Here is a 25,221-nt window from a genome sequence, read left to right on the forward strand (position 1 = left end):
TGGTATTGGTGGGTAGGTTAGGCATTGGAATAATGTGTTGTGGTGTGTTGAAGCGCTAGGTGTGGCCATCGCCTATGCCTTCAATTTTGGGGTATTCCGTTAAAGGAATCTGGCGGTCGTGTATTCTGTCCGATGCCTGCTTGGCGGGAGGCCATGGCACGACCCTCGGTGACATCAGGGGAGAGTCTATAGTTGGATTGGCATCAACAGGCTCCACCTACTGGTGATTCAACCCCCTTTGTTGTGGACATCCAATGCCTAAGCCAATACCTTTTCACTGCTATAACCAATAAAAGTTGTGGCCTTTCCTTGCCCATAAACCTTATATCACGTGTCCTTGTGTATTCATTCCACATCGCGGGGCTCGGGTCCTCGAACCCACAAACTGCTTTTGAAACCAAAAGGAGTTTCAAGAGCAGTCTCTGTGCACCGTGAGCACCTAGGTGTGATGCAGGAGAGCAATGACTGAATATGGAAAAAGCATTATGGGTTAAGCAAGGCTGCAATTTTGTTGTTGTTGTTGTTACAGTGCATATCATGGGCTGGTATGGCACAGGGCATGGATCCATTTACCAGGCACCCCTCCATCTACTGGCCGATTTACCACCTAGTCTATTTGCTGCAGTCAAGTTCTCAAGGCCACCGTGCTCTGCTCCTGTGGGTCCAGCCTGCAACCTGGGTATGAGGCAACTGGCCCCAGCTGCCCAAAGCTGGAAGTGCCCCCACCCCCTTATGAGAGTCCCACGTAAGCTATGTATCCTGCCCAATGCCTTCCCTCACAAAAGGCAAAAACCTTGCACAGTTATAACTATGAATAACATTTCTCTCTAGCCCTGTCAACCAGGGGCCAACAAATATCCAGAGAAAGAGAACGTACACCAAGAGAGGGAGGGAGGGTGGGGAAGATGGCAATGGCTGGAGATGCAGCCTGGGCTCTTATTTGTAGCTCAGACAACAGATCCAGGGGGGAAAGTCTTTCCTCCAAGGTTGCACTCTGAGTCCCGCCCCCAGGAACCAATGCAGAGCCCCTATTGGCTTCTTGGAATGGGTCCTGCGCAGGCCACGGTGCAGCCGCATCAACCAACTGCATCTTTTCCCTGGCCTCTGGCACCCAAAGCAGCCCTGGCGGCTGGGGAGTAGACTATTCAAAGAGAAAGGAAAGGACAAAATCATCAGAAGGTTGCCAAGATATTAGATGTCAACTGATAATGGTGGTATTTTTCCTCCATCAAAACATCCCCTGGGGTTTGTCATGATGCAAAGTGCCAGAAATACATTCACAGATTATATTTGAATAAAAGGCAAACATACATGTGTATAGTAAGACATACGGCTCTCCACTAAAAGAGCCCTTTCTTCTTTTACGACAGCTTTGTTCTGAGGAGATGGAAGGAGAGGAGAAGGTTGTCTAGAAATCTGAAAAAAATGGAGAGGAGTGAGAAGATTAAAATTTCCTGCTTAAATGGCAACTCAAAAGTATTCATATACCGAAGAAAGTCTTTCATCTGACATAATAAGCTTTGTCAGCATCTTTTTCCAAAAGCAAAGCCCACTTGGCTAATCTTTTAGGAATCTATGGCTACAAAGAGAAGGGTACTGGGAAATTAAAGAATGAAATGCACAGGAAATGCAGGGAAAGGCAAGCTTGCCCATTTACCCTAAAATCATATAGATAGATAGACAGAAAGTTAAAAGTCATTTTAATTCTGATGTTTAAATTCTCTGTTGCTGCTAACGATAAGGACTCTAACTTCAGCTGATTAGGAACCTCAATTGGCTCAGCTGCACAGATATTTTTGGGAAGGTTTATGAACATTCCAACTATGCAGAAGTTTTTTTTATTAATAATGAATGCACAAAGTCTATGGGATATGTACAGTGATGTACCATTGGAGGAAAGAGGTTCAGCAAAGAAGTAGGCAGCATAATCAAAGAGCTTGTCCCTTGTTGGACCGTGTTTAAATCTTACAGTGTGGGTGGGGGGCGACTGCGAGGAACAGAAAGGAAATCGGATACTGACGGTATTGCAAAAGATATACACAGGTTTTCCTCTGCACATGTAATATCTGCTTAGCATATATAGATTTATCTTATCTTTCTCTTTATAGGATGAAGCTATTTCACATTATGTAATAAATACAGGCCCTTTTAGAGTTCAGTTTTGTACCCTTGGAAGAAAAGGAGTCATAATTGCTATGGGAGGCCCCACCCACTGCACCCACGCACCTTCCATATGTTGGTCAGAGCATATCCAGGTCCTCACGTATAAACTCCAACCACGCAGTCTGTAAACCCCATCTTCCCATTGTACTGAACACAGAGGACTCTAAGCATGTCATGTGTTCTGACCAGGGGCAGGTCCTACACATCCAGTCCCATCCATTCCCATGCAAAACTAACTGAATGCTTGTACAATATTTCTGAATGTTACCATTAAAGAGCTAATCTGAAAAGCTGAAATTCAGCAAATCAAAATATTAATCTTGATATGATATATCTTGGATAAAAATAATCTAGGTTATGACAGCCTAGAAATTTATCTCATTAAGCTTGGTGTGGATTAGATGGAAGGAGCTAGTGAAATGAAATTTGCATGTCTTTAACTGTCATTTTAAGAAAGAGGCCTAGCCAGATATGGATGCTCAATACCTTAGTCAGGTGGACTGTAGAACCCCCTGGAAAGCTGTGTCTGTGGAGGGTGCTCATGACCCTACCCCCCCCCCACTCCTCACAGTTCCACCACCAAATAACAGAAGCATTAGAAGAACTCAAAGTTCAAAATGTTGCTTTGAACTCATGAGCCTTTGGTGTCTAATTCTTTTGAATTCAAGCTATAAAAGGAGTGTACTTCATTATATACATATGGAATAGTTACGGTTCTTACAACAGTTTTCAAAATTCATGAAAATTTTAAAAGATGAAATGCTAGTAATATGAAAGAAGAGGTTTTCTGCATAAATGAAAATACTGTAACAGTGGTAGTTGAAGAGATGCCTCAATACAACACAAAACAAACTAAACAGAAATGGGTATCAGTCATCAATGTACAGTCATAGCATGTGGGAGGCAGAAAATAGCAGTATGTTCAAGTTAATAACCAAACTAAAAAGATGTAGGACTTACATGAAGACTAGGTTTCTCCCAGTATGAATTGATAAAGGGGAAAAATATAAACCAATCAGTATCAAAATATCTTTCCATCCCCACCATGCATCATCCTATGTCGCTACGTAAGTTTATCAGTCAAAGCCAAGTACCATGCCCTGCCATACTACTTGAGGATAATATATACAAAAAAAGTATCAGGTGTTATAACGATTGTAATACAACAATCGTTGTATTTTACTTAGTTCAGCAAATTAAAGTGCAACGTGCAAATCAAAGCCTGGAGATACTTATAGACATACAGTCAACTAGTGGCACAGCTCAGCCAATAATGTATATAGTAATAGTGTCATAGCACAGTTGAAACAAGCAAATCATTCTACAGTTAGTTATCTACTGGAAGCGCTAAGTCCTGTAAGTGGGAACGGTTGCAAGAAAGGGTTCTTCAAATGGCCATATGTAGAGGCAGGGGTCATATGCAAATAGTAGTCGCAGACGAGTACCTCCTCACTGTCCCATAGCAAAAGTAGTACAATAGATCAGAAGACCTGTACTCCAGATGTTAAGCTGTGCCTGTGATGATCTTATATTCTTGCTGTATCGTGTTGAGTGTATAGTATTATGGACTGATTAAGCTGTTGTGATTCCCCAACTAGGAGGCATTTTGCTCATACAGAAGTTCACTCTTCCTCTCCCCCTCAGTCTATAGCTCCTCCACCCCTCAGAAAGCCATTCTGGAGGTTCCACACACACACCTAGAACCCATTTTTATGAGAACTGTAGACCTGGGGAAGGAGGAGAAAAAAATTACCCTCCTCAAATCCAAGCCAACAAGGAAAGAATTTATGAAATATGATCACCTTTTCTTCTCCAACCATTACCTGTCTTTCATTTTCACTATTCTGCTGGAGCTGTTTATCCAGCCTTTCTTCCTCTTCCGCCCTTTTTCTCTCCCCCTCTTTTCTTCTTTCTTCAGCTAGTCGATACAGTTCTTCATTTTTTAATCTTTGCTACGAAGATAAAAAAATGTGACGTTGCAAAAAGCAAAACAAAAACAAAAAAACAAACCCTAGTATGTTTAGCAAACTTTGACTGCAATTTGAAAAATACAGAGGCTATAAAGTTCTTTTTTTACTTAAAAATCAGGAGCAATCACATGACTGCATTGGAGGTGCATCTGCAAAAGTTGCCCTAACACTGCAGTGAATGTATACAGGTGCCGTACGCAGACAGAGAACATGCACAATTGAAAAGAGCCTAACACTCAGAATGTCCTCCTTAGAAATGTGCCCCACTGAAATCAGTAAGCCTTGCTTTAATCCCTTTGTGGGATTGAGGTATAATTTGTGGGGTGAATAATAATGAACAAATAAACATAATCCTCTCAGTCACTAGTTAACTAGTAAGTCCTGAAGGAAGTAGTGAGTATCTGGTGTACAATGAAGGAAGATTACTTTCAGCAATTCCCTCCTTGACATCTTTTAGTATTATGATTATTACACTGAGTCTTTTTTTAAAAAAAATGAGATTTCACAAGAATTTACTCTATTCCAGGGGCACCTGATTCTCTTTAAGGGAGGAAACCTATCACATCTAAAGAAGTCAGATGCCAAACCTCTTCTTCTCTCCTTCGTTTCCTCTCTATTTCCTCGTCATATTCTCTCTGTATTTTAGCCCTCTGCTCAGCTAGCCTTTTTTCTTCCCTTTCTTCTTCAAGTCTTCGTTTTTCACGCTCTTCCTCTTCTCGTTTTCTTTTCTCCTCAATCTACGAAGGAAAAGTCCAAATATTTATCGGCATGAAAGAGCAGCTAAGAACATTCAAGCTTTTACAGAGATTATAAAATCTATTTTAAGATCTGCATCATGGCTGTAAGTGGAAGTGTACCTATCTCTGCCCATGCACAGATAAAGGAAAGCCTTCGATCCATTACAATATTTTGCTTTGAGTCTTATTTAATAACCAGAGATTGCCGTGATACCATCTACCAGACAGACTTATGCACCTCCCCCTTTCTATACAGGATGCCAACCCCACCTTCTCAAGCCTCAGGGAGCCCCAGCTGAAAAAGTGCCTTGGCCCCAGTCGACGAAGCATCAAGGCAAGTAAAGAAGACATGCAAGGAGAGGGAAAGTAACAGCCACTTATTTAAAACTTATCCGACTAATAAGGTCACAGTAAGATGACTATGTGCTAGGATCCAAATCCTGTAAGAACTTATCTCAGGAGCTAAATTCTAGGGGTAGGAAGTCTGTAGAAACCTGGTGTTCAGCACTATCCTAGAAGAGAAGCTTGAGGGGACATAGTAAACTAGACTAAAATTTCTAGTTTTGGAGAGGGAATAAAAAGGAAATTTCACTATATATATACACACACATCACGGTTAGTTAGTTAGAGTCAGCTTAGTTTTAAAAGGTTTAGGCTTAGCCTTCTGTAAAAACATCCACTCCAAGCTGTTTTCCTTAGTTATAAAGGTTAGACTGTTCTAGTGAAAAAAAGACTCAGTTGAGTCTTGTTTTGCTTGTGTTGCTTCCTACTGCAACACTAAATTTTGCAGTATGAAGTTCTCCCATGCAAGGTTCCTGCCAGCCAAGCCCTTTTCTGTGTTATTCCGTTTCCACACATACCATGGGCAAGGGGACTTCCTCTCTACCCCTCCAGGCATTCAGTTTGGTGGGCATGAAGCATGCTCATGCTCAGCCCCTGCGCCACCCCTGCCTCCACAATCAATTTTCCTTTGAAAAATTGGGTTTGTTTTGCAGATTTGGGGTTTTCCCCAAGCCTGACAATACTGGCTTTGTATGTGCAAATGATGCTCGTTTGGCTATATAAGAGAATCAGCACTTGGAGAATGGATTTATTATAAACATACAGAATACTACATATATATATATATTTAAAGCCATGAGCAGCACTGCTTTTCAAAATCTGTAAAATTTATTTTCATTAATACAGGTTTGCTAAATTAGAAAAATATTTTATTTCACTTAATATTGATATTGATATACACACTCACCTGGAAACGAAGAAAGTTCTTGTACGATTCTTGCCGCCTAAGCTGCTCTGGTGTTGGTGTTTCACCAAAAATGTTACCACGAGCAAATGGGGATGTTTGTGTATATGTGAAACCTATTTTTTAAAAAGAAATAGTTTGCATTGTTAAACCTGTTATCTCGCAGAAGATTTCAAACTCGTGTTTGATATCTTGCTTTAAAGAATACTATAACGCTGGCGACATTAACCCAATGAAACTTGCCTTCGCAACATGTGAAACTCCCAACAAAACCAGTCAGCAAGTGCTGTAGCGTGAGAACAGCAAAACCTAAAACGCCTGAATTATCTGAGCTTAAAAATGAAAGAAAAAGGAAACGGCATCTTTTCCACCAGGAGCAAATTAAAATCATGTACAGTGGTACCTCTGGTTACGAACTTAATTTGTTCCGGAGGTCCACTCTTAACGCGAAACCGTTCTTAACCTGAGGCACGCTTTCTCTAATAGGGCCTCCCGCTGCACGTTTGCCTCTGGTGCACAATTTCCGTTCTTATCCTGGGGCAAAGTTCACAACCCGGAGTAGATACTTCCGGGTTAGCAGAGTTTGTAACCTGAAGCGTTTGTAACCCGAGGTACCACTGTACAGCAGTTTCCAGATCCTTGAAAGAAATTCTTTCCCCTATTCTCCTTGCCTATGCATGTGGACATGCAGGCCATGGAACAGGTCACTGGGGGAACGGGAGGTCAATGAATACTTAAAGCACTCTCTGTCAAAGCTTAAATAACTTGCACCAGGCTCTGTGCATGAAGCAAAGGGCATGGGGACATGTGACATATGTGCAGATCTTCCATTCCTCTTCTGAGCCTTCTGCTCAGTCTGTGCACAAATCTCTATACAGGCAATGAGATGGTGGAAACTGGCTCCTTTGAGCTTGTGGGAATTCTCTGAATTTGTGCACTATGTCCATGGTGTTTTAAGCTATAAAAAAAAGTTTGCCATATATTTCAGTTTATTAATATTTTTAAAAATAACTATTTGCATGGGGAAAATGCATCTGATAACCCCACATGCAAGAGTAATCTTAGTATTTGATTTCTGAATTCCCCCTTAATTCTACTTTAAAAATACATTTGTAAATTTAGAAAGTAATTCTATTACAAAACTGAAAATCCTGGCGTCCGCCTCCAAGCACTTCCACTGTGGGTTATGTTTCTTCTCTCTAACCCAAAAAATGCATTTAAACATACTATATACCTTGCCATGCTCCATGCTTGTGAACACTGATGTATAATCCCATGTTTTAAAATAGTTTTCATTATGACCAACTAGTAAGTAAAAATATAAAATACCCATGGGCGATCAAACTGCATGCATTGCATTGGAGATATCTGCACACCAGACTACTTAGCACTAGCTTTCTGGATCACAGCTACAATGTACCGTATATTATGATTGGGTTGCAAGTACTCAATATATAGGTGGACATAATCAAGCTCTAACTATCTTATTCCCAAATAATATTTTCTTGAGCATTTTTTTACCTCTTTAAAAGAGCTCCTTTTGTCACTAATTAAAAACCAAGTCAAGAATGAAACTTTTTTTTTTTTTGAAGACTGCTGCTTCTTTTCTTCCTGGCAGAATTTTGGAACTTGAACACTGGTATTCAGATGCAAAGGGAGAAGGAAAGAAGGGGACAACACTAATAGGAAATAATTTACGTAGTGATTATATACCCAGTGATTATAATGCATACTGAGGAGCTTCCTGTTCTCTTTCTTCATTTGATGGCGGACACCGTGTAAATGCGCAAGGTGTCCCTTGGGCATGCACAGAGCGCTTTCACAATGGAGAACAGGAATACACATATATTTTTCAGTGCAACCATAGAAACAGTTTCTAGTACTGCTAACTAAACCACGTTCAAGAGGATTCAAGGAAACATACAGGATTGTCTTCAGTGGAAAGTACAGCATAGGAAGAATGTACAGTCATTCATTGGGGACACAACACACATTCGCAGCTGAAAATATGGTATTATTTAAACCTGCTATTTTATTTGAAGATTCATCTGTATTCTCAAGTCTTGGGGAGGCCAAACTTAGGTCAACAGATACTATAGCCCTTTTATCTTCATATACTCGTGCCTCTGGATTATGATATGCATCTTCATTTTGCTTGTGCATCATATTCAAGTCAGCTGAAGAAAAGGGGGAAACAGCCATGTATAATATTTTATTCCAACATGAGGTATGTTTATGACACAGTTCCAAGCCAAGAAATGTTTTTCCAGAGCTACAGTTAAGAGGAAATACAAAGGCCACAATCCAAGATAAGAGCTGCATGTGCTGTGTAGTGTGTGCTTTATGTAAAAGCTCACTAAAAATCCAAAACAATTTGTCATGATCCATTTATTATTATTAATTATTATTATTATTATTATTATACTAAAAAAAAGATGTTAGCACTACATTTAAGCCATAAGTGGGAGGTCTCAGTACTCTAATGTATTGATGCATTGAGGTTTTCTGCCGTTTTCTTGCCTAACAGAGTTGTCTCCAGATTTATCACCTCTTCACTTACAAATTATTTATGCTAAAGCTGGCAAATATCAACTACCATTCTGATTAAAATGTATTTAATAAACACAATAAAAATTCCAAACTACTAGAAGGAGAGCCACAGTATTTTAAAGAAGATTTAAAAAATCTAGCCATAATTAGATGTTTATCCTTTATGAATATAAAACAAGAAGCAGACTCAATTATGAGACTGGTAAACATGTTTAAGAATGGCTCTAAAAAGCTTTGTGTGGGAGGAAGAATCTGTACTCATAAGCCTGTCTTCAGTGTATTACAGTATCTTCTCCTCCGTTATACGTCTTCCTTTTATTCCTAATGCCACCTCTTGCTACATTTTGCCAAAAATATCATCCTTGTAAGTGCGGCTCCCACTAAAAGAAGCAAAACTACTGTTTGACTGTCTAAATAAACAGAGCTGATTTCTTCCATGCTGTAAATTCGCTGTAGTACATCCATTTTACTCTCCTATCAAATGTCATTTGTTTCTCAACAAATATAAATAAATATAGACATAAATATAGATAAAGTAAAAAGAAAATCCCCTGATTTCAAACATACTTATGAGGTTTCCTTTTTTATCTCTGAGAGGAGCACCACCACCTCCTTTGCCCCAAGGATTGTACGTTCTCATTTCAGCTTCTAATTTGGCCTCATACCGTTCCTTTTCTTCCTTCTCTTGCCTGCGACGTTCTTCTCTTTCCCTTATCTGCAAAAAGGTATCAGAATTTGGTGTGACATGTCTCATTAACACGATAAAAATTAATATTGAATTCAATGTAAGTCTAAGCACTTACAAACAAACTTCCAAACAAATTTAAGCTTCTCACCTGTTGTTGTAATTCTTGCTGATAAGCTATAGTAGCCTCTTTTGAGGTCCTTGGTTTTTCTTCAGGAAACATACCCAGACCTTTTGGCCTGTCATTTGCAATTCTTGCTCCAATTTTACTTCTGCATTTAAAAGAGTAAAAATGCAATGTGTTTTTAAAGAAAACCTAAGCATGTTACTAATTGAAATCTGTCTTTCTCAGGTGCTACTTTATTAGTTTTCACTACACTGTTAATTTATGATCTAAAAAGTGGTTTCAGTTTTGCAGTTACATTCAGAAAGCTGGCAAATTTTCCACAATTCCATTTCAAAATCAAATAGCAAAACAGCTAAGAGGAGCAACTCCAGAATAGGCCCTACAAAATATCTTCCAAGACAATAACGCACATTAACATGGCAAAGAACTTACAAGCCACTTACTCTCAGCAGCTAGCAGTGCCTCTAACCAGACACTGGAGGGGCCTATCGGGAGTATCCAGGGACAACTGGTATCAAACTGTATGGGAAACCACCCTATTAAAAAAGCCTACCAGCAAACTGAAACTATCATGGGGACAAACCAAAGAGAATGCTTGTACCTTTGTGTGGCCCCCCTTTGTTGCATATACAAGCCAAGAAGACAATGACCGATCTTTCCTGACAACATAAAAATCAATATGGCTAACAACACCCACTTCCCACAAACAAAACACACTGCTACCAATCAACTGCCACCAACCCTACCTTGGGCCCTTTGACCTCTTGCTCTGCCAACAAAAATAAGACACCTGTCCAAGTGACACTGACAAAAAAGCGCCACTCATATATGCAAAAATGAAAGTTTAATGTCTCCTTCACCTTCCCCCTCTCCTAAATGTCTCTTTCTCTACTTTCTTTCCTCCCACCCCCTCAACCCCACATTGTCTTCAACAAAAAATGTCTCAAGCTGATTGTACTTGATTTGTATGAAGGATGCTACAGACACTGAATGTACTTTTGTTACTTATGGAAAATCTTTCAATAAAAACATCTTTTTAAAAACTCACATTCCCAAATAAAAAGCCAAACAATGCTAAAATAATCTTATCAGTACTTACGCAGTCATAGGAGGAGGTCTGTGAACAGTATCTACAGGTGGAGGTGCAGAAGAAGGCTGCATCCCTGTTACACCTGGGCCATCTAAAACAATCAAGACATCCAAAACTTAAATCTAGTGTTTTACAGTCTGGACAGTTATTTTAATATGTTTATTATCTGAAGAACATAAAATGCTGGCATGTCAAGAAACTGCCAGCCAGTAATGTAAAGATGCATTTATTTATAGAAATAGTTCTATAGCACCATATCATAAAATATGAAGATAGTGTAAACAGTTAAAACATAAACATGATTATTATTTTAAAAACTGAATGGATTAATATGACTGGCTATCATTCTTACTAATAGGAAACTGAGCTGGTGAGTGCCGTCTGAGGCAATAACCTCCAGAGAGTGTATTACTATAGCTCTACACCACTTGGTTAATCAACTTACAATATGCAAGGCTGGGGTCCAAAGGGTTCCTGGCACCATAGTAGTAGTATGCATCGTCATATGGAGTTCTGTAGTTATCAATCAGAATTGGTGGTGGAGGTGGAGGAGGCGGTAACGGTGCAATCCTAAATCCAAAGAAAAATGACAGCGTGTTTTAAAGGGGGCTTTTTGAAGCATGCCTCACCACGAGAGAAGAAAAAGTTTGAACAAAAATATCTGGCCATTTTTTCCATGCAGGAATTCTGTCACTTGATCATAGAATCTTAAGTTGGAAGCGTCCCAAGGGGAATGCAGTCCGACCCCCTGCAATGCAGGAATCAGTTAATGCTTCTCACTGATACTAACATGCCAACTTCGTTCTAATCACTGCCCACTTTGGTAAAGTGCACTGCTTCAGAATACCTAGGCTTAAAGGTAAAGGTAAAGGTACCCCTGCCCGTACGGGCCAGTCTTGACAGACTCTAGGGTTGTGCGCCCATCTCACTCAAGAGGCCGGGGGCCAGCGCTGTCTGAAGACACTTCCGGGTCACGTGGCCAGTGTGACGTCGCTGCTCTGGCGAGCCAGAGCCGCACACGGAACGCCGTTTACCTTCCCGCTAGTAAGTGGTCCCTATTTATCTACTTGCACCCAGGAGTGCTTTCGAACTGCTAGGTTGGCAGGCGCTGGGACCGAGCAACGGGAGCGCACCCCGCCGCGGGGATTCGAACCGCCGACCTTTCGATCGGCAAGTCCTAGGCGCTGAGGCTTTTACCCAAAGCGCCACCCGCGTCCCTATACCTAGGCTTATCACAAGGCAAAACGTTCTTATGTCTCATTTAGGTGCTTCTAGGACGCGGGTGGCGCTGTGGGTTAAACCACAGAGCCTAGGACTTGCCGATCAGAAGGTCGGCAGTTTGAATCCCCGCAACGGGGTGAGCTCCTGTTGCTTGGTCCCTGTTCCTGCCAAGCTAGCAGTTTGAAAGCACATCAAAGTGCAAGTAGATAAATAGGTACCGCTCTGGCGGGAAGGTAAACAGTGTTTCCATGCGCTGCTCTGGTTCGCCAGAAGTGGCTTAGTTATGCTGGCCACATGACCCGGAAGCTGTACGCCGGCTCCCTCGGCCAATAAAGCGAGATGAGCGCCGCAACCCCAGAGTCGGTCATGACTGGACCTAATGGTCAGGGGTCCCTTTACCTTTACCTTTAAGACCCAATACCCACCCCACAGTGTCTTTGTATATGATACTTATATAGCGCTATGCATTTACAGCTGTTACACAGTTGTTTCAGAAGATTTAAAATATCTTTCACTCAGTGCTTCCAGTTGTAGCCAAATATTTAGCTGCTTGAAAAATGACACACACACACACACCCATAGCATGCCTACTGCAATATGAAGTAGTGCATGGAAAATGACACTGTGAGCTTCTACATAGTCCTTCAGATATCCTGGGCCTAAGCCCAAAGAGTTTTACATGGAGTAAACTCATCAAATAGTCATCCACATTATTGTCAATGGGTTTCTTCTCACTACTGTTGGACACTCTGATAAAAAAAACAACCCTCTCTATTCCATGCCTGTGGAATAGTAGTGACATAAAATACAATCGCTTATTTTAATGCACTTTTTGCTCTTTTCAGAAACCTGATGCTTGATTGATCTGATAACTGGGCAGGAGGTGATTTGCATTCCCATCAGAACACTGGGCTGCTGCCCAGCACTTTGTCTACTTAATGTTTTTCCCTTATTGCAGCTGCCACCAAAATTGATTGGAACTTTGGGGAGGGGGCGAGAGACCACTTGGGGGTGATGCAGATCACGTTCCTGGCTTGAGGGTTAGCCACCTTTGCCACAGACTTAGATACCTCACATGTCCCCAAACATCAGACTATGGCAAAGAAAACACTACAGAAAGTCACCTGGGAGCCAACATTTCTCCAAGAGTAGTGGACAACCCTCTGTGGAACTCTTCATTCACAGGTGAGATAGGAGGTGCAGATATGGAGGTAGGTCCAGGGGTAGGAGTTTGAAATGCCGGTCTTGGTCTTTCTGGTGGTATTCTTTCCTCAGATATCCGTGGTGTTAATCCCAGTTCTTTCAGCCGGTTAGGCTATGGAAAAAAGTTGATTTATTATTTAGGTTATTAGGCTGCTCAAACTAGTTAAGTACTATGCACCATTTCAGAAAATAACGTTTTCCAAAAGCAATGCAGTGCTTTAAATGTCACATTTAAGAACCCACTGAAATTTTAGTATAAAATTATTTTTCGCAAAGTAACTGTCATGCTAAACGTTTAGTTGAACATGCTAGTAAAAAAGATAATTGATAATCAACACTTGTGTTAATCTTAGAAAATTTGGAAACAGCTATTTCAAAGAAGAAGCAACGTACTATAGCATTTAATCTAAAGGAGAAAAATATTGAAACATGCCCAATAAACATTTCTAAAAAACATTAGCTATTAAGAAACACCACCAAATTATGTTTTTATAGATATCCATTATATTAGACAAGATCTTATTAATGCTTTTTTTTTTTTTTGCTTTTCATTTTAAAAACACCACAATATAGCTTACTCTATAACTCTGCTAAATAAAAATGTTTATTGACGGTTGGAAGAGGATACAAAAGAAAAAGAGGTGGTACCATGCACTTAATTCAAAAAGCATGTAGGTTTCAAAACTATGCCACTAACTACTCCATGGTTTCCCCAACAGCTACTGTGCAACTTGTTACTGAGCACGTTGAAAACCTTATTCTGAAAACTAATGTAACATGAAAGGTCTCAGAGAGATTTGTGAAGATTCATTTCCTATTGAATTTCTGTATCACCATGTTTATGGCCAGAAAAATGCTGATAGCTCTGGAACCACACATGCCTGAAGATACACCCATCTAGGTAGAACAGTTGTTGACAAAAATAGCAATATGTTAAAATGTTTACCTTTTCTTCACTTAGCTGCAAGACAGTATATACAATATTGTTAGTACAACGCAAGTGTGGTCTACACCCAATTTCTAATAGATTTTTAATTGCAAATGTTTCTGCCTAATACAAGGAGAGTTGTCTTGTGGAATGCCTTGTAGCATTCTTTGGTCGGAATCCAAGGGGAAATCCTGAGCACTAGCAATTGTTTCCCTCTTTTGGCAAGTTTTTCAGACTGCTTTTTGGACCTAGATGAATCTGGAGACTAGGAAAGGGCACTGTCTTTAAGGGGCAGAAATAAAGGCCTAAGCAAACAAACCCTCCTGTATCCCTGCCAAGTACAGTGGTGCCTCGCAAGATGAAAAGAATCCGTTCCGCGAGTCTCTTCGTCTTGCGGTTTTTTTCGTCTTGCGAAGCAAGCCCATTAGCGGATTAGCGCTATTAGCACTATTAGCGGATTAGCGGCTATTAGCGGCTATTAAAGGCTTAAGGGATTAGCGGATTAGCTGCTAAAAGGCTATTAGCGGCTATTAAAGGCTTAAGGGATTAGCGGATTAGCTGCTAAAAGGCTATTAGCGGCTTAGATCAGCTGATAAGAGGCTTAGATCAGCTGTTAAGCGGCTTAGCGATCAGCTGTTAAGCGGCTTAGCGAACAGCTGTTAAGCGGCTTAGGGGCTTGGGAAAAAGGGGGGAGGGGGGGGAAAACCCCAGGAATCGCAAGACATTTTCGTCTTGCGAAGCAAGCCCATAGCAAATTCGTTTTGCGAAGCACCTCCAAAACGGAAAACCCTTTCGTCTAGCAGGTTTTCCGTCTTGCGAGGCATTCGTCTTGCGGGGCACCACTGTATATAACAATTACTCTGTTTCTAACCAGGGACCTCTTGTATCAAATGCCTGCACTTGTTCCTCTTAGCTAAAGCTCTACATATACAGTGGTACCTCAGGTTACATACACTTCAGGTTACATACGCTTCAGGTTACACACTCCGCTAACCCAGAAATATTACCTCGGGTTAAGAACTTTGCTTCAGGATGAGAACAAAAATCGTGCTCCGGCAGAGCAGCAGCAGCAGGAGGCCCCATTAGCTAAAGTGGTGCTTCAGGTTAAGAACAGTTTCAGGTTAAGAACGGACCTCCGGAATGAATTAAGTACTTAACCCAAGGTACCACTGTACTCCCATACTGAGCTATGTTAATTCTCAGAAGTCAGAGGCACATTGAAACGTATTTATATTTTTCCCCCATAATCTCTTTTCTAGGGCTTAGCCCAGACTACATAGTTATACCAGAAGGAAAACTTTTAAAAGCAGCAGAATAATGTAAATAGATGGAAAGTACTGCCAACTTTCAGTCACCTAATACAATGTTGATGCTTATACCCAGCCCCAGTTATTCTTTTAACAAGGTATTAACATTTACTAGACCTTCTTTCATAGCCTCTTCTGAGGTTACATGTTCCACTGAGTGCCCTACCACAACAAATGCCCCAAAGCAATTATTGTGTGTCCTATGTGCAAAAACAGTTGGGTCCTCTGCCCCTTGTTCACATAGAAAGTATGATTGACAGTACAGGACCTGTCCAGACACTGCCCCTTCCCTTAGAAAGGCCCCTTGACCCTTATTTAACTCTTCATTAGCACTTGGCCCACAATCCAATTCCCCCCATCCAACACACCTGAAAGGTTTGTGGCTAGCTTTGCTGAGGTGGGGTTGTTTGGGGGTTATTTATGGGGGGGGGGAACTAGCCTCCACTTCACAATGGGATTGAGGACATCTGGGAGTGATGTAACACAGCATTGTCCAAAAAGTGCTGCATGCAACAGTCACTAGTTGAGCATGAAAACTTCTGCTTCCCACCAGCTTCAGATACTAGCCTGTTCAGAAACCAAACTAAAATTAGTTTTAACAAGGCAACTTTCTAACTCATGGTTTGTAGTCAGCTTGTTTTGAAACTGATCATAGTTCATTGCAAAAAACGATTCCCTGCTTTGGATAAAATGACAAGCCATGTTTAAGGGAAACCAATAGTAAAGACTCCAAAGTTACCTTTCCAGCTGCTTGTCAGGGGAGGGGGAAATGCGCAAGCCCAAGGCTCACTGTGGCATACGCACATCATGTTAAGTCATGATTTATTATGGCACAAATGCATCCAGTGTTGAGTACCTATAAAGTTAACTCTCCTTGCTTACAAAGAGGCACTGCCATCTGGCTTTTGTTTCAGTCAGTTACTTGCGCCAAAACAAAGGCATTTCATTTTTATATCGAAGTCTAGGAAGCAACTTAAAGAGTCCTAAAGAGTCCTCAAATCACATGTTTTCAATGTTGTACAACAGCTGCGGGGAACTGGATGCCCATTCCCATGTACCTGGTTTTCCCCTTCTCAATTTTATCTTCACAACAGCCCTGTGAGGTAGGGTAGGCTGATAGACCGTGACTTGCCCAAGGTCACCCAGTGAGCTTCATGGCCATGTGTGAATTTGAACCCTATACTTTCAGGTTACAGATCAACACTCCAACCACTGCACCACATTGACACAGGTACATCTTAAAACGGTTAGCTAAACCTGAGAAGACCTGAACGTTAAAATTCCTCACCTTCTTCTCGGGGTCTACAACTCCAGATGCAGCAACTGGGAGCTCAAGCTCTTTTTCACTATCAAAGAAATACACACAAACACACACAAAAGATAAGGACAGAAATATTGTGCATAACATTTGTATCTCACGCTTTCTCAAAGGAACAATGGGTGGCATACAATGGATCCTTTCACTTTATCACTGGAACAATCCTGAGAGTTAGGCTGACTTAAGAAGCAGAGTTTTAACCAAGGCCCCTTAGTGAGTATCATGCCCAAGCTGGGATTTGAACCCGTGCCTCCCTGGTTCAAGCTGAACCACCCTCATCCAACGCACCACATATCTCTGGATCTCTCAGAACAGAACAGTTAAAATAACTAATTTATGCTTTAATTTAATAATCTTTTCTTAATAGTCGGACATATAAGGTTTTGAAGAACCAGTAGGAACTTGTTTCAGATTACATTGGTCTAGTGATTAGTCAACCATCTCCCTCATTATATTTCCCATGTGGATTCCTTCCTACTTTCCATTACATATATGTGAAACAATCTTCAAGGGACACATACTGAAATGAAGGGGGAGGAACCAAGGTTGAGGCTTCTGTTCTGCCTCCCATTACAGTGGTACCTCAGGTTACAGACACTTCAGGTTACAGACTCCGCTAACCCAGAAATAGTACCTCGGGTTAAGAACTTTCCTTCAGGATGAGAACAGAAATCACACAGCGGCAGCGGGAGGCCCCATTAGCTAAAGTAGTACCTCAGGTTAAGAACAGTTTCAGGTTAAGAACGGACCTCCAGAACGAATTAAGTTCTTAACCTGAGGTACCACTGTACAACTAAGAGGTACCTTAAGCTTCTATACAGAGTTAGGCTTCCATAAGCAGAAATGACCAGACAAACACCATCCCTGTTTCCTTATCCTTGCATTAATTACCATTCTGAAGATGCAATAGGACATGCTTTCAAGAGATAAGAAGCAATCTGGGAGGAAAAATGAAACCTTTAAGATTTAAATATCAATACATTATCCCAAGCTGTTAGTAATAAAAAGATTTTCCCTTCATATTTCTCACAAAGTTTTCAATACTTATCACTCATCAGTTTGAATTATTGTTAGTCCAGTAGCTTCTGGTTACCGTCTCTTATTTCTTTGTTGCTCTGCAATTTGTTCCATCAGATCTCGCCTGTATTGCTCTTTTCTTCTCTGGATAAGCTCTCTGTCTTGACCACCTAAAAATGAAGATAGTAGCTAAAATACCTACAAGTTGCTCTTCAGGCATCATAGATACAGTGGTGCCCCGCAAGACGAATACCTCGCAAGACGGAAAACCCGCAAGACGAAAGGGTTTTCCATTTTCAGAGGCGCTTCGCAAGACGAATTTCCCTATGGGCTTGCTTCGCAAGACGAAAATGACGAAAATTTTTGAGGGGTTTTTTCGCTCCCCAACCCCTTTTTCTGAAGCGCTAAGCTGCTAAAAGCCTTTTAGCAGCTAATCCGCTAATCCCTTAAGCCTTAAAAAGCCGTTAATAGCCCTTAAACTGCCAATAGCGCTAATAACGCTAATCCACTAATGGGCTTGCTTCGCAAGACGAAAAAACCGCAAGACGAAAAGACTCGCGGAACGGATTCTTTTCGTCTTGCGAGGCACCACTGTACATAGATTCTGCTAAAATTGTGCCATAAACACAGCAGAACTCTATCACCTGCAGCAATTCCGCTACTCCTAAAATCACCACTTCCAAGGAAGTGCATTTTCCAAACCTCTTTCCCCTGTTCTCTTACTTTGACAACAAAAATGAACTATAGATCTCTTCCTGCCTTGGACACAATCCGGACCAAAGATGAATAAGCACAAATCCCACTGAACATCATTGTGCCAAAGAATATTTTGCACTCTATAGTTTGCAACCAAGGCTAAAATCACATTGAATTTAATAGGATTTATTTCTCAGTAGATGTGACAGCTCAAACCATTTTCACATTAGTGAAAATTAGTGTCAAAGTTGGAGAATCAGCTGAACAATTGTCAGAGTGAAGCAACTACAAAAGAATGTAGTCATGCCTTCACCGGGAGGCACTTAAGGAAACAAAATGTAAGAGATCCCGTTGCAAATCTTGCACATGGCTTAGCCCTTGAACTGTAATTCCAGGCAGAAGGCCTTCTCGGTAGTGGCACCCATCCTGTGGAGCGCCCTCCCATCAGATGTCAAGGAAATAAACAACTATCTGACTTTTAGAAGACATCTGAAGGCAGCCCTGTTTAGGGAAGTTTTTAATGTTTGATGTTTTATCATGTTTTTAATATTCTTTTGGGAACCACCCAAAGTGGCTGGGGAAACCCAGCCAGATGGGTGGGTTATAAATAATAATTAATAGTTATTATTATTATGCTATTAATAATTATTTGTTATTTAATCATTTTGTTGGTGCTCCATTTCAGAAACAGCAATTTATTAAAGTGCTAGAACACGGCTATTTTTCTGCAGCTTTGTCTTAAAATGTTTTCAGGACAGGAGCAGGAGGGTGAAACATTTCTTCTAACGTTGTACTCTGGGGTTTTTACAATCTCTAACCTTTATAAGCTACAGCGGCCACAAAATTAAAAGACGCCTGCTTCTTGGGAGAAAAGCAATGACAAACCTAGACAGTATCTTAAAAATTAGAGACATCACCTTGCCAACAAAGGTCCGTATAGTAAAAGCCATGTTTTTCCCAGAAGCGATGTATGGAAGTGAAAGCTGGACCATAAAGAAGGCTGATCGCCGAAGAATCGATGCTTTTGAATTATGGTGCTGGAGGAGACTCTTGAGAGTCCCATGGACTGCAAAAAGATCAAACCTATCCATTCTTAAGGAAATCAGCCCTGAGTGCTCACTGGAAGGACAGATTGTGAAGCTGAGGCTCCAATACTTTGGCCACCTCATGAGAAGAGAAGACTCCCTGGAAAAGACCCTGATGTTGGGAAAGATGGAGGGCACAAGGAGAAGGGGACAACAGAGGACGAGATGGTTGGACAGTGTTCTCAAAGCTACAAACATGAGTCTGACCAAACTGTGAGAGGCAGTGGAAGACAGAAGTGCCTGGCGTGCTCTGGTCCATGGGGTCACGAAGAGTCGGGCACGACTAAACAACTAAACAACAACAACAAACACCTCAAATCTCAACAAAAGGTATAACATATTATGGCAGTTATCACAACACAACTTCCCCCGCTAGGTAGATTATACATACATACATACATACATACATACATACATACCAATGATTAGTCCTGTTGCATATGGAACACTGCCAGCAGCAGCTTGTGCTTGCTCATTAGTGCTTTGGATTCTGACATGAGAAAGAAGTAGATAATAGGCCAATCAAAACAAACTACATTTAGTATGCAATCCTCCTGTCAAGAAACTCTAGTTCAGGGCAGGCAAGTTGCCCCTAGCAACTCATTGGTTATCGAAAGAATCCAAACCTTAATTTAAATTTGCATCCCTAAGGATTGCAGATGGGTCAAAATAAGCAACTGCAAAGGTTTCAAATGTGATTCCCAGGGCACATTACCCAACCATAAGAAGAAAATACAGGCGTACCTCGTTTTGCGACTGGGATCTGTTCCAGAGCCCCGACCGCTAGCTGAAAAGGACGCAGGGCAAAGGGCCGAGTCTGCGCACATGCGCGGAACGGTTTGCACTTCTGCACATGTGCAAAGCACGATTTAGCGCTTCTGTGCATGCACGAGCAGCAAACCCGGAAGTAACTCATTCCGGTACTTCCGGGTTTGCTGCGGAGGTTCAACCGGAATGGACGCTAGACAAGGCGGACGTTCACGGAGGTATTACTAGATCAAAAAGGAATGCACATTAAAGTCATGTGCTTGTAATTGCTAAGCTGAATCATGGATTTAGGTGAAATCTCTTAAATGATAGCCTCTGCATAACTCCTATGTATTTTTACTTTTTCAAACTGTGATATCTTTTGGCAATTTTGCTTCTGATCAAAGAGAAGAAATCGCTCTTTCTAAACCAATGAAACTGACCATTTTAGAAAAGATGGAAAACTAATGAAGAAGTTGAGGTGTCGGTATTTGCCAGAAACAGAGTTTTCTCACAGGAGTTTGCTGCAAGGTGGTAGGAATTTGGGGCCCTCATCTATGCTAAAGCTCTAAAGCTCTGGACATCCAGATAACAAAAATCCTGCCTTCTCAGAAAGTAATTGTGAACCGTTTTAAAAAAACAACACATTTCTTATAACTGAGATTTATGTCACTCTGACTACGTAACCCACAGAGATAGTACAGTTATCAGAGCTTATAGGAAAAGGGCCAAGAATCAGAGTGAGATGAAGTCACAGAGGTGTGTGGATTCTAGGATTGATGTCCATTGCATATTTATGTTCTCCCTTCCCTTTCAAAACTGCTGCACAGCTGCACCCAGGATAGAAATGCAAACTTAGTATGGTATAACATAATGCTCTACTCTAAATGCACAATCACATGCAGTAGTTGAACTGAACTGAAGTAATGGTATTACCACACCATATTCCAGTGCCAGCCTTAGCTAAAAAAATGAAGTTTACAAACATCCTTCTTCTGGGCTGGAGGTGGTTTGTTTCACTCAATTAACATATGGATAGACACAGAAAAGGGAGATGGCTCTATTTCTGTAATTTGCCAAACAGTGTGCACCTGTTTTGCACAATAAAGGAGAGGTGATGCTAAACGCATCATCAGCAGTCAGGTGTTCTTAAGGATATTAATAGCAGACTGAGGAGTTGCTATGAATGAGCACAAACAGGAACTGCTCTTTCAAGTCTGGTAACGAGTTACAGGGAGATTTTCAGAAGGGCCACACCATTCTTTTTCTCTCCAGTACAATCCCAACAAAAATAGCACACTCTCATATTGGCTATTAGTTCTCATAAAAACCACAGAGTGACAGAAAGGTGTCATGTCCAGTTTGGCCCAAAGTGCCAGGAAGTTAAAGTTACCTTTGAGCATGAAAGACCCTCAGTGGCTTTTTGTCATAGTCGCTTTCATATCGAAATCTAGGGTCCATTTCATCGTCTATTTCAGGATCATGACCTTCATCAAACCTGTGATGCCTTCTAGAAAAGGTCTCAGGTTTGCTATCCAGTCTTTGGTGCTTTCTGTTGGAAATGTTCAATACTTCATCAAGTTGTTTGTGCAACAGGGTGTCCCCATGTCCAATGTCATTCTTTGGTTTGTGGTGTTGATCTACTGATTGTCTCTTGTCTGACAGCTCTTCAAAGGTATCTGTAGAAGTGCAAGCATCTTTCTTGAAGAATTCTTCATCTCTTATTGGTGGCTGTAATGCTGGGGTATGTAATGCTGGCTGGGATCTGGTGACAGCAATGCCTTTTTTGTTTGTGTCTGTGTCATGCTGTTAACACAAAGACAAACATTTTTAAAGCTAAACACAAAGGAAGCCGTTAATCATTATCATTTTAATAAGCCGTTTCAATGCCAACCCAGAAAAGCAGGCTTTAAAATAGACTGCATAATGTTACTACCACTTATTAAATGGCAATGTTGCAGTGCGTACTTTAGTGAATATCAGAATCAATGTTGTATTTTAACTGACTAAAATAAATACATAAATGCAAAGAAAGCAGGATGGCATGGGCCACATCTTCACTGCAACTGGGTATTTCTATCCACCCCACCCCACCCCCCATTTTCATAGAGCTAAAAAAGGGAAAGAAGATAACAAGGGCAGTGTTAAGGGATGTGACATACGCAGCATCTTCCAAATAAAATCTTAAGAATAGAAACAGGATTAATTTTATATTTCAACAAACTATAAATATTAGCCTGCCCATACCGTGCCGTGCCCAGAATAATTCTAAATTTAAAGTCTAAATAATGGGTTTGTGAACAGTGAAAGAGTCGAGAATCTCTGCCTGTGGTTTACCTCTTCGTGCTTCTTCCCTACTCTTCTTAACCTTTCATTCCAGTCTTCTCTTTCCCTGAGATACTGATTGTATTCTTTGTTTCTTTCAAGTCTTAGCCTGTCCTAGAACAGACATTGGAAAGCGTATTGGATCTACAAAAGGTTTTAAACACCACAGACACAGGATGATAATAAAATGATGCTTTTTATACTGTTTACAACGTTTTATTAGTACAGTAGTACATATGAAACTCTGGCTTTTCATTAACGTTTCTCTTTTATTTTTGTATTAGTTCCTGTTTCAAATATGCTAAACTTTGATATCTTCTAGCATGTAAACTTATGAGACTTCAATTTAAGCAAAGCCAAAACTTCATTTTCTTTTTAAAAACTTAAAAGTACCAAGAGATCAATAAAAATACTAAAACACAGTCAATGGTATGCTAATGCACACTGTACAACAATATTTGATCTTGTATCTCACATTTTATTGTAAATAAGCTTACTGTTGATTTTATATCTTATGATTGGAAAATAAACAAGTAGGGTTTTTTGTTTTTTGGTTTTTTAAAAAAGCTTCCAAAAACATCTGAATCACAAGTGATCCTCCAACTAGAACTAAGGAATGTGATTTGGCATTAATACCGGAGAGTAATAAATTAAATAGTCTTTACTTTGTTTAGCCGTAAAGAAATAAAATCAGTATGACTAAGAACCAGACTGAGGAATGCTTTCCCTAAAAAAGTTACAGCTTGATCATTTCCTTTTAACTAGATTGGTAGTCCATTGGAGAAGGGACCTATCCTCTCATAATTTGTATTCATGTGGATGATGCTACAGAAATAATAGTACAGAGAGCTCCGAAATACAGTGGTACCTATGGTTACGTACTTAATTCGTTCCAGAGGTCCGTTCTTAACCTGAAACACCACTTTAGCTAATGGGGCCTCCTGCTGCCGCCACGCTGCTGGAGCATGATTTCTGTTCTCATCCTGAAGCACTATTTATGGATTAGCGGAGTCTGTAACCTGAAGTGTATGTAACCCGAGGTACCACTGTACAGACAATTTGTTTGGGTGACATGCATATAACTAAATCTGCAAGGTGAAAATTAACCAGTTAACATGAAACAGTATGTGGAGGTTTCTTCCTTAGAGCAGGAGAATAAACTAGAGCTTCTCTTTATGAGTACCCAATATCTGGCATTCTCACCATCTGTTAAATGTCAAACGGCCAAGTATCCAAGAGGACTTTGTAGATGAGATATGGCATAAGACAATCCACAGAAACAATACTAATGAAGATAAATATTTTGCACAACAGATGTACTACTATTTATCTCAATTTTCAGAGTGCTGGTGCTTATAACTGCCAAAACAGCACTTCTTAGGAGTAAGAGGGAGGTGCCAACAGGAACAGGGAGAGAACACCCAAAATAGCTCAATAAGAACTGAGTGTATTCAGGAGCTACAGAATGGTGTTCAGAAGGAAAGATAGAAAACAAGGGGTTTTGGGGGGTGAGGAAATGGAACGGAGTGTCCTGAACAAGAGCACTCCACAATGACACATTTTGACGCAAGTTTCACCTCTGAAAAAAGCTCCAATCCAACAGAGGCTCAAAAAGATTTCATTTCTGGGCTGAAATCAAGGCAGCATTCTAACTGATTTGAACAGTTGTACAGAAGCAATAAGAGATCCACACACCAGGCGGGTGGGCAGGGACCGTGGAGGGGGCAAGGCATGACAGCTAGTCTAGCGACACATCCCTGCTACAATCTGAAGCGCAGGGTGGTGGTAAGAAAGCATTTACTTCTCCCCACCCATTTTTGTTCTTTCTTTTTAAATTGTTCCTTCTTTTCTTTTTTAAGCCTCCCCCTGCATCGCCACCCCTTGGTTCCAATGGGAAGGAGAATTTGTTTTGCCGGCTCCAGGCTGAAATACAGACAGGGCCCTATCCTGCAGCATCTCTGAACAAATGCCTCCATCTTATCCCTTCCTCACGAATGCCCTGCTTCTGAGCCTAACTCTGGCTACTGCAACCAAACAACTATCAACTGCAGAAGCTCTACACCAGGCTTCCTCAAACTCGGCCCTCCAGATGTTTTTGGCCTACAACTCCCATGATCCCTAGCTAGCAGGACCAGTGATGATGGGAATTGTAGTCTCAAAACATCTGGAGGGCCGAGGTTGCTCTACACCCACAAAGCTGTCCTCAGTTATAGTGGGGGCCTCCATCATGAACTTGCCCCTCTGACAGTGAGGCACTTCCACTGCTTCCTAACTCCAGTCAGCCAGCAGTTTTCAGGCTAGGGACTGCACTGCAAGTAAAGGGCTGTGCTTTCTCCAGTGGCATATAACTAAAACCTTCTGCAGGTGGCCTGCTAAGGTACATCATACAAAAGCTTCAGTTTTCACAGGTGTGGGAATTCTATATATTAAGCTGCAAACACCATGCAATATTTACTGAGTTTTTGTGCACCTACCTTAGCAGACCTCCTGTCACCAATAGGAAGTGATAGTCCCTGAGTAAATGGGTCAACTTCACCAGATGTAAGGTATTTTTTCTGCACAAGAGAAAACCAATGACCATATGCATTGATCTGATATAGACGATGCCAAATAATTTAATAAATATATATATTAAAGTAGTTCAGCCTTACTATGTATTATGCATTGTATCCAATGGTGCAACTTACAGTATTCAGTTTACAGTAAGATTTCCATCAGCAAAAGGGAAACCTCCGCTCCCCTCCCCCTCTACTCTGTTGTTCCATCCATGCCCAGGCCCTGAAATCAAATCTTGGGAAATTGCCCA

General features: G+C 40.9%; 1 protein-coding gene across 37 annotated transcripts in view; it reads right to left on the reverse strand.

Moving 5' to 3' along the window:
• The window catches only part of CSPP1 (centrosome and spindle pole associated protein 1), a 53,801-nt gene that overhangs the window by 15,406 nt on the left and 13,174 nt on the right, over window positions 1-25,221 (reverse strand). For 8 of the 37 annotated variants that reach the window (XR_014513871.1, XM_083450936.1, XM_083450963.1 and 5 more), the window contains 16 exons: window positions 24,890-24,970; window positions 22,428-22,529; window positions 21,484-21,896; window positions 19,763-19,833; window positions 17,639-17,732; window positions 16,501-16,573; window positions 12,914-13,104; window positions 11,014-11,138; window positions 10,578-10,659; window positions 9,503-9,623; window positions 9,234-9,381; window positions 8,141-8,293; window positions 6,120-6,232; window positions 4,721-4,870; window positions 3,966-4,115; window positions 1,312-1,416 (listed from right to left, as the gene is read on the reverse strand). Coding sequence is in view for 35 of the 37 variants with exons in the window: in XM_083450936.1 (XP_083307062.1) it covers window positions 1,312-1,416; window positions 3,966-4,115; window positions 4,721-4,870; window positions 6,120-6,232; window positions 8,141-8,293; window positions 9,234-9,381; window positions 9,503-9,623; window positions 10,578-10,659; window positions 11,014-11,138; window positions 12,914-13,104; window positions 16,501-16,573; window positions 17,639-17,732; window positions 19,763-19,833; window positions 21,484-21,896; window positions 22,428-22,529; window positions 24,890-24,970 (2,172 nt within the window). In the remaining 2 variants the exon portion in view is untranslated. Of the gene's footprint in view, window positions 1-1,311; window positions 1,417-3,965; window positions 4,116-4,720; window positions 4,871-6,119; window positions 6,233-8,140; window positions 8,294-9,233; window positions 9,382-9,502; window positions 9,624-10,577; window positions 10,660-11,013; window positions 11,139-12,913; window positions 13,105-13,938; window positions 13,954-16,500; window positions 16,574-17,638; window positions 17,733-19,762; window positions 19,834-21,483; window positions 21,897-22,427; window positions 22,530-24,889; window positions 24,971-25,221 lie in introns of all 37 variants that reach the window. The other 29 variants (XM_083450940.1, XM_083450965.1, XM_083450941.1 and 26 more) reach the window with 13 other exon arrangements.

The sequence above is a fragment of the Podarcis tiliguerta genome (assembly GCF_965153285.1).
Source record: "Podarcis tiliguerta genome assembly, chromosome: 7".
NCBI lineage: Eukaryota > Metazoa > Chordata > Lepidosauria > Squamata > Lacertidae > Podarcis > Podarcis tiliguerta.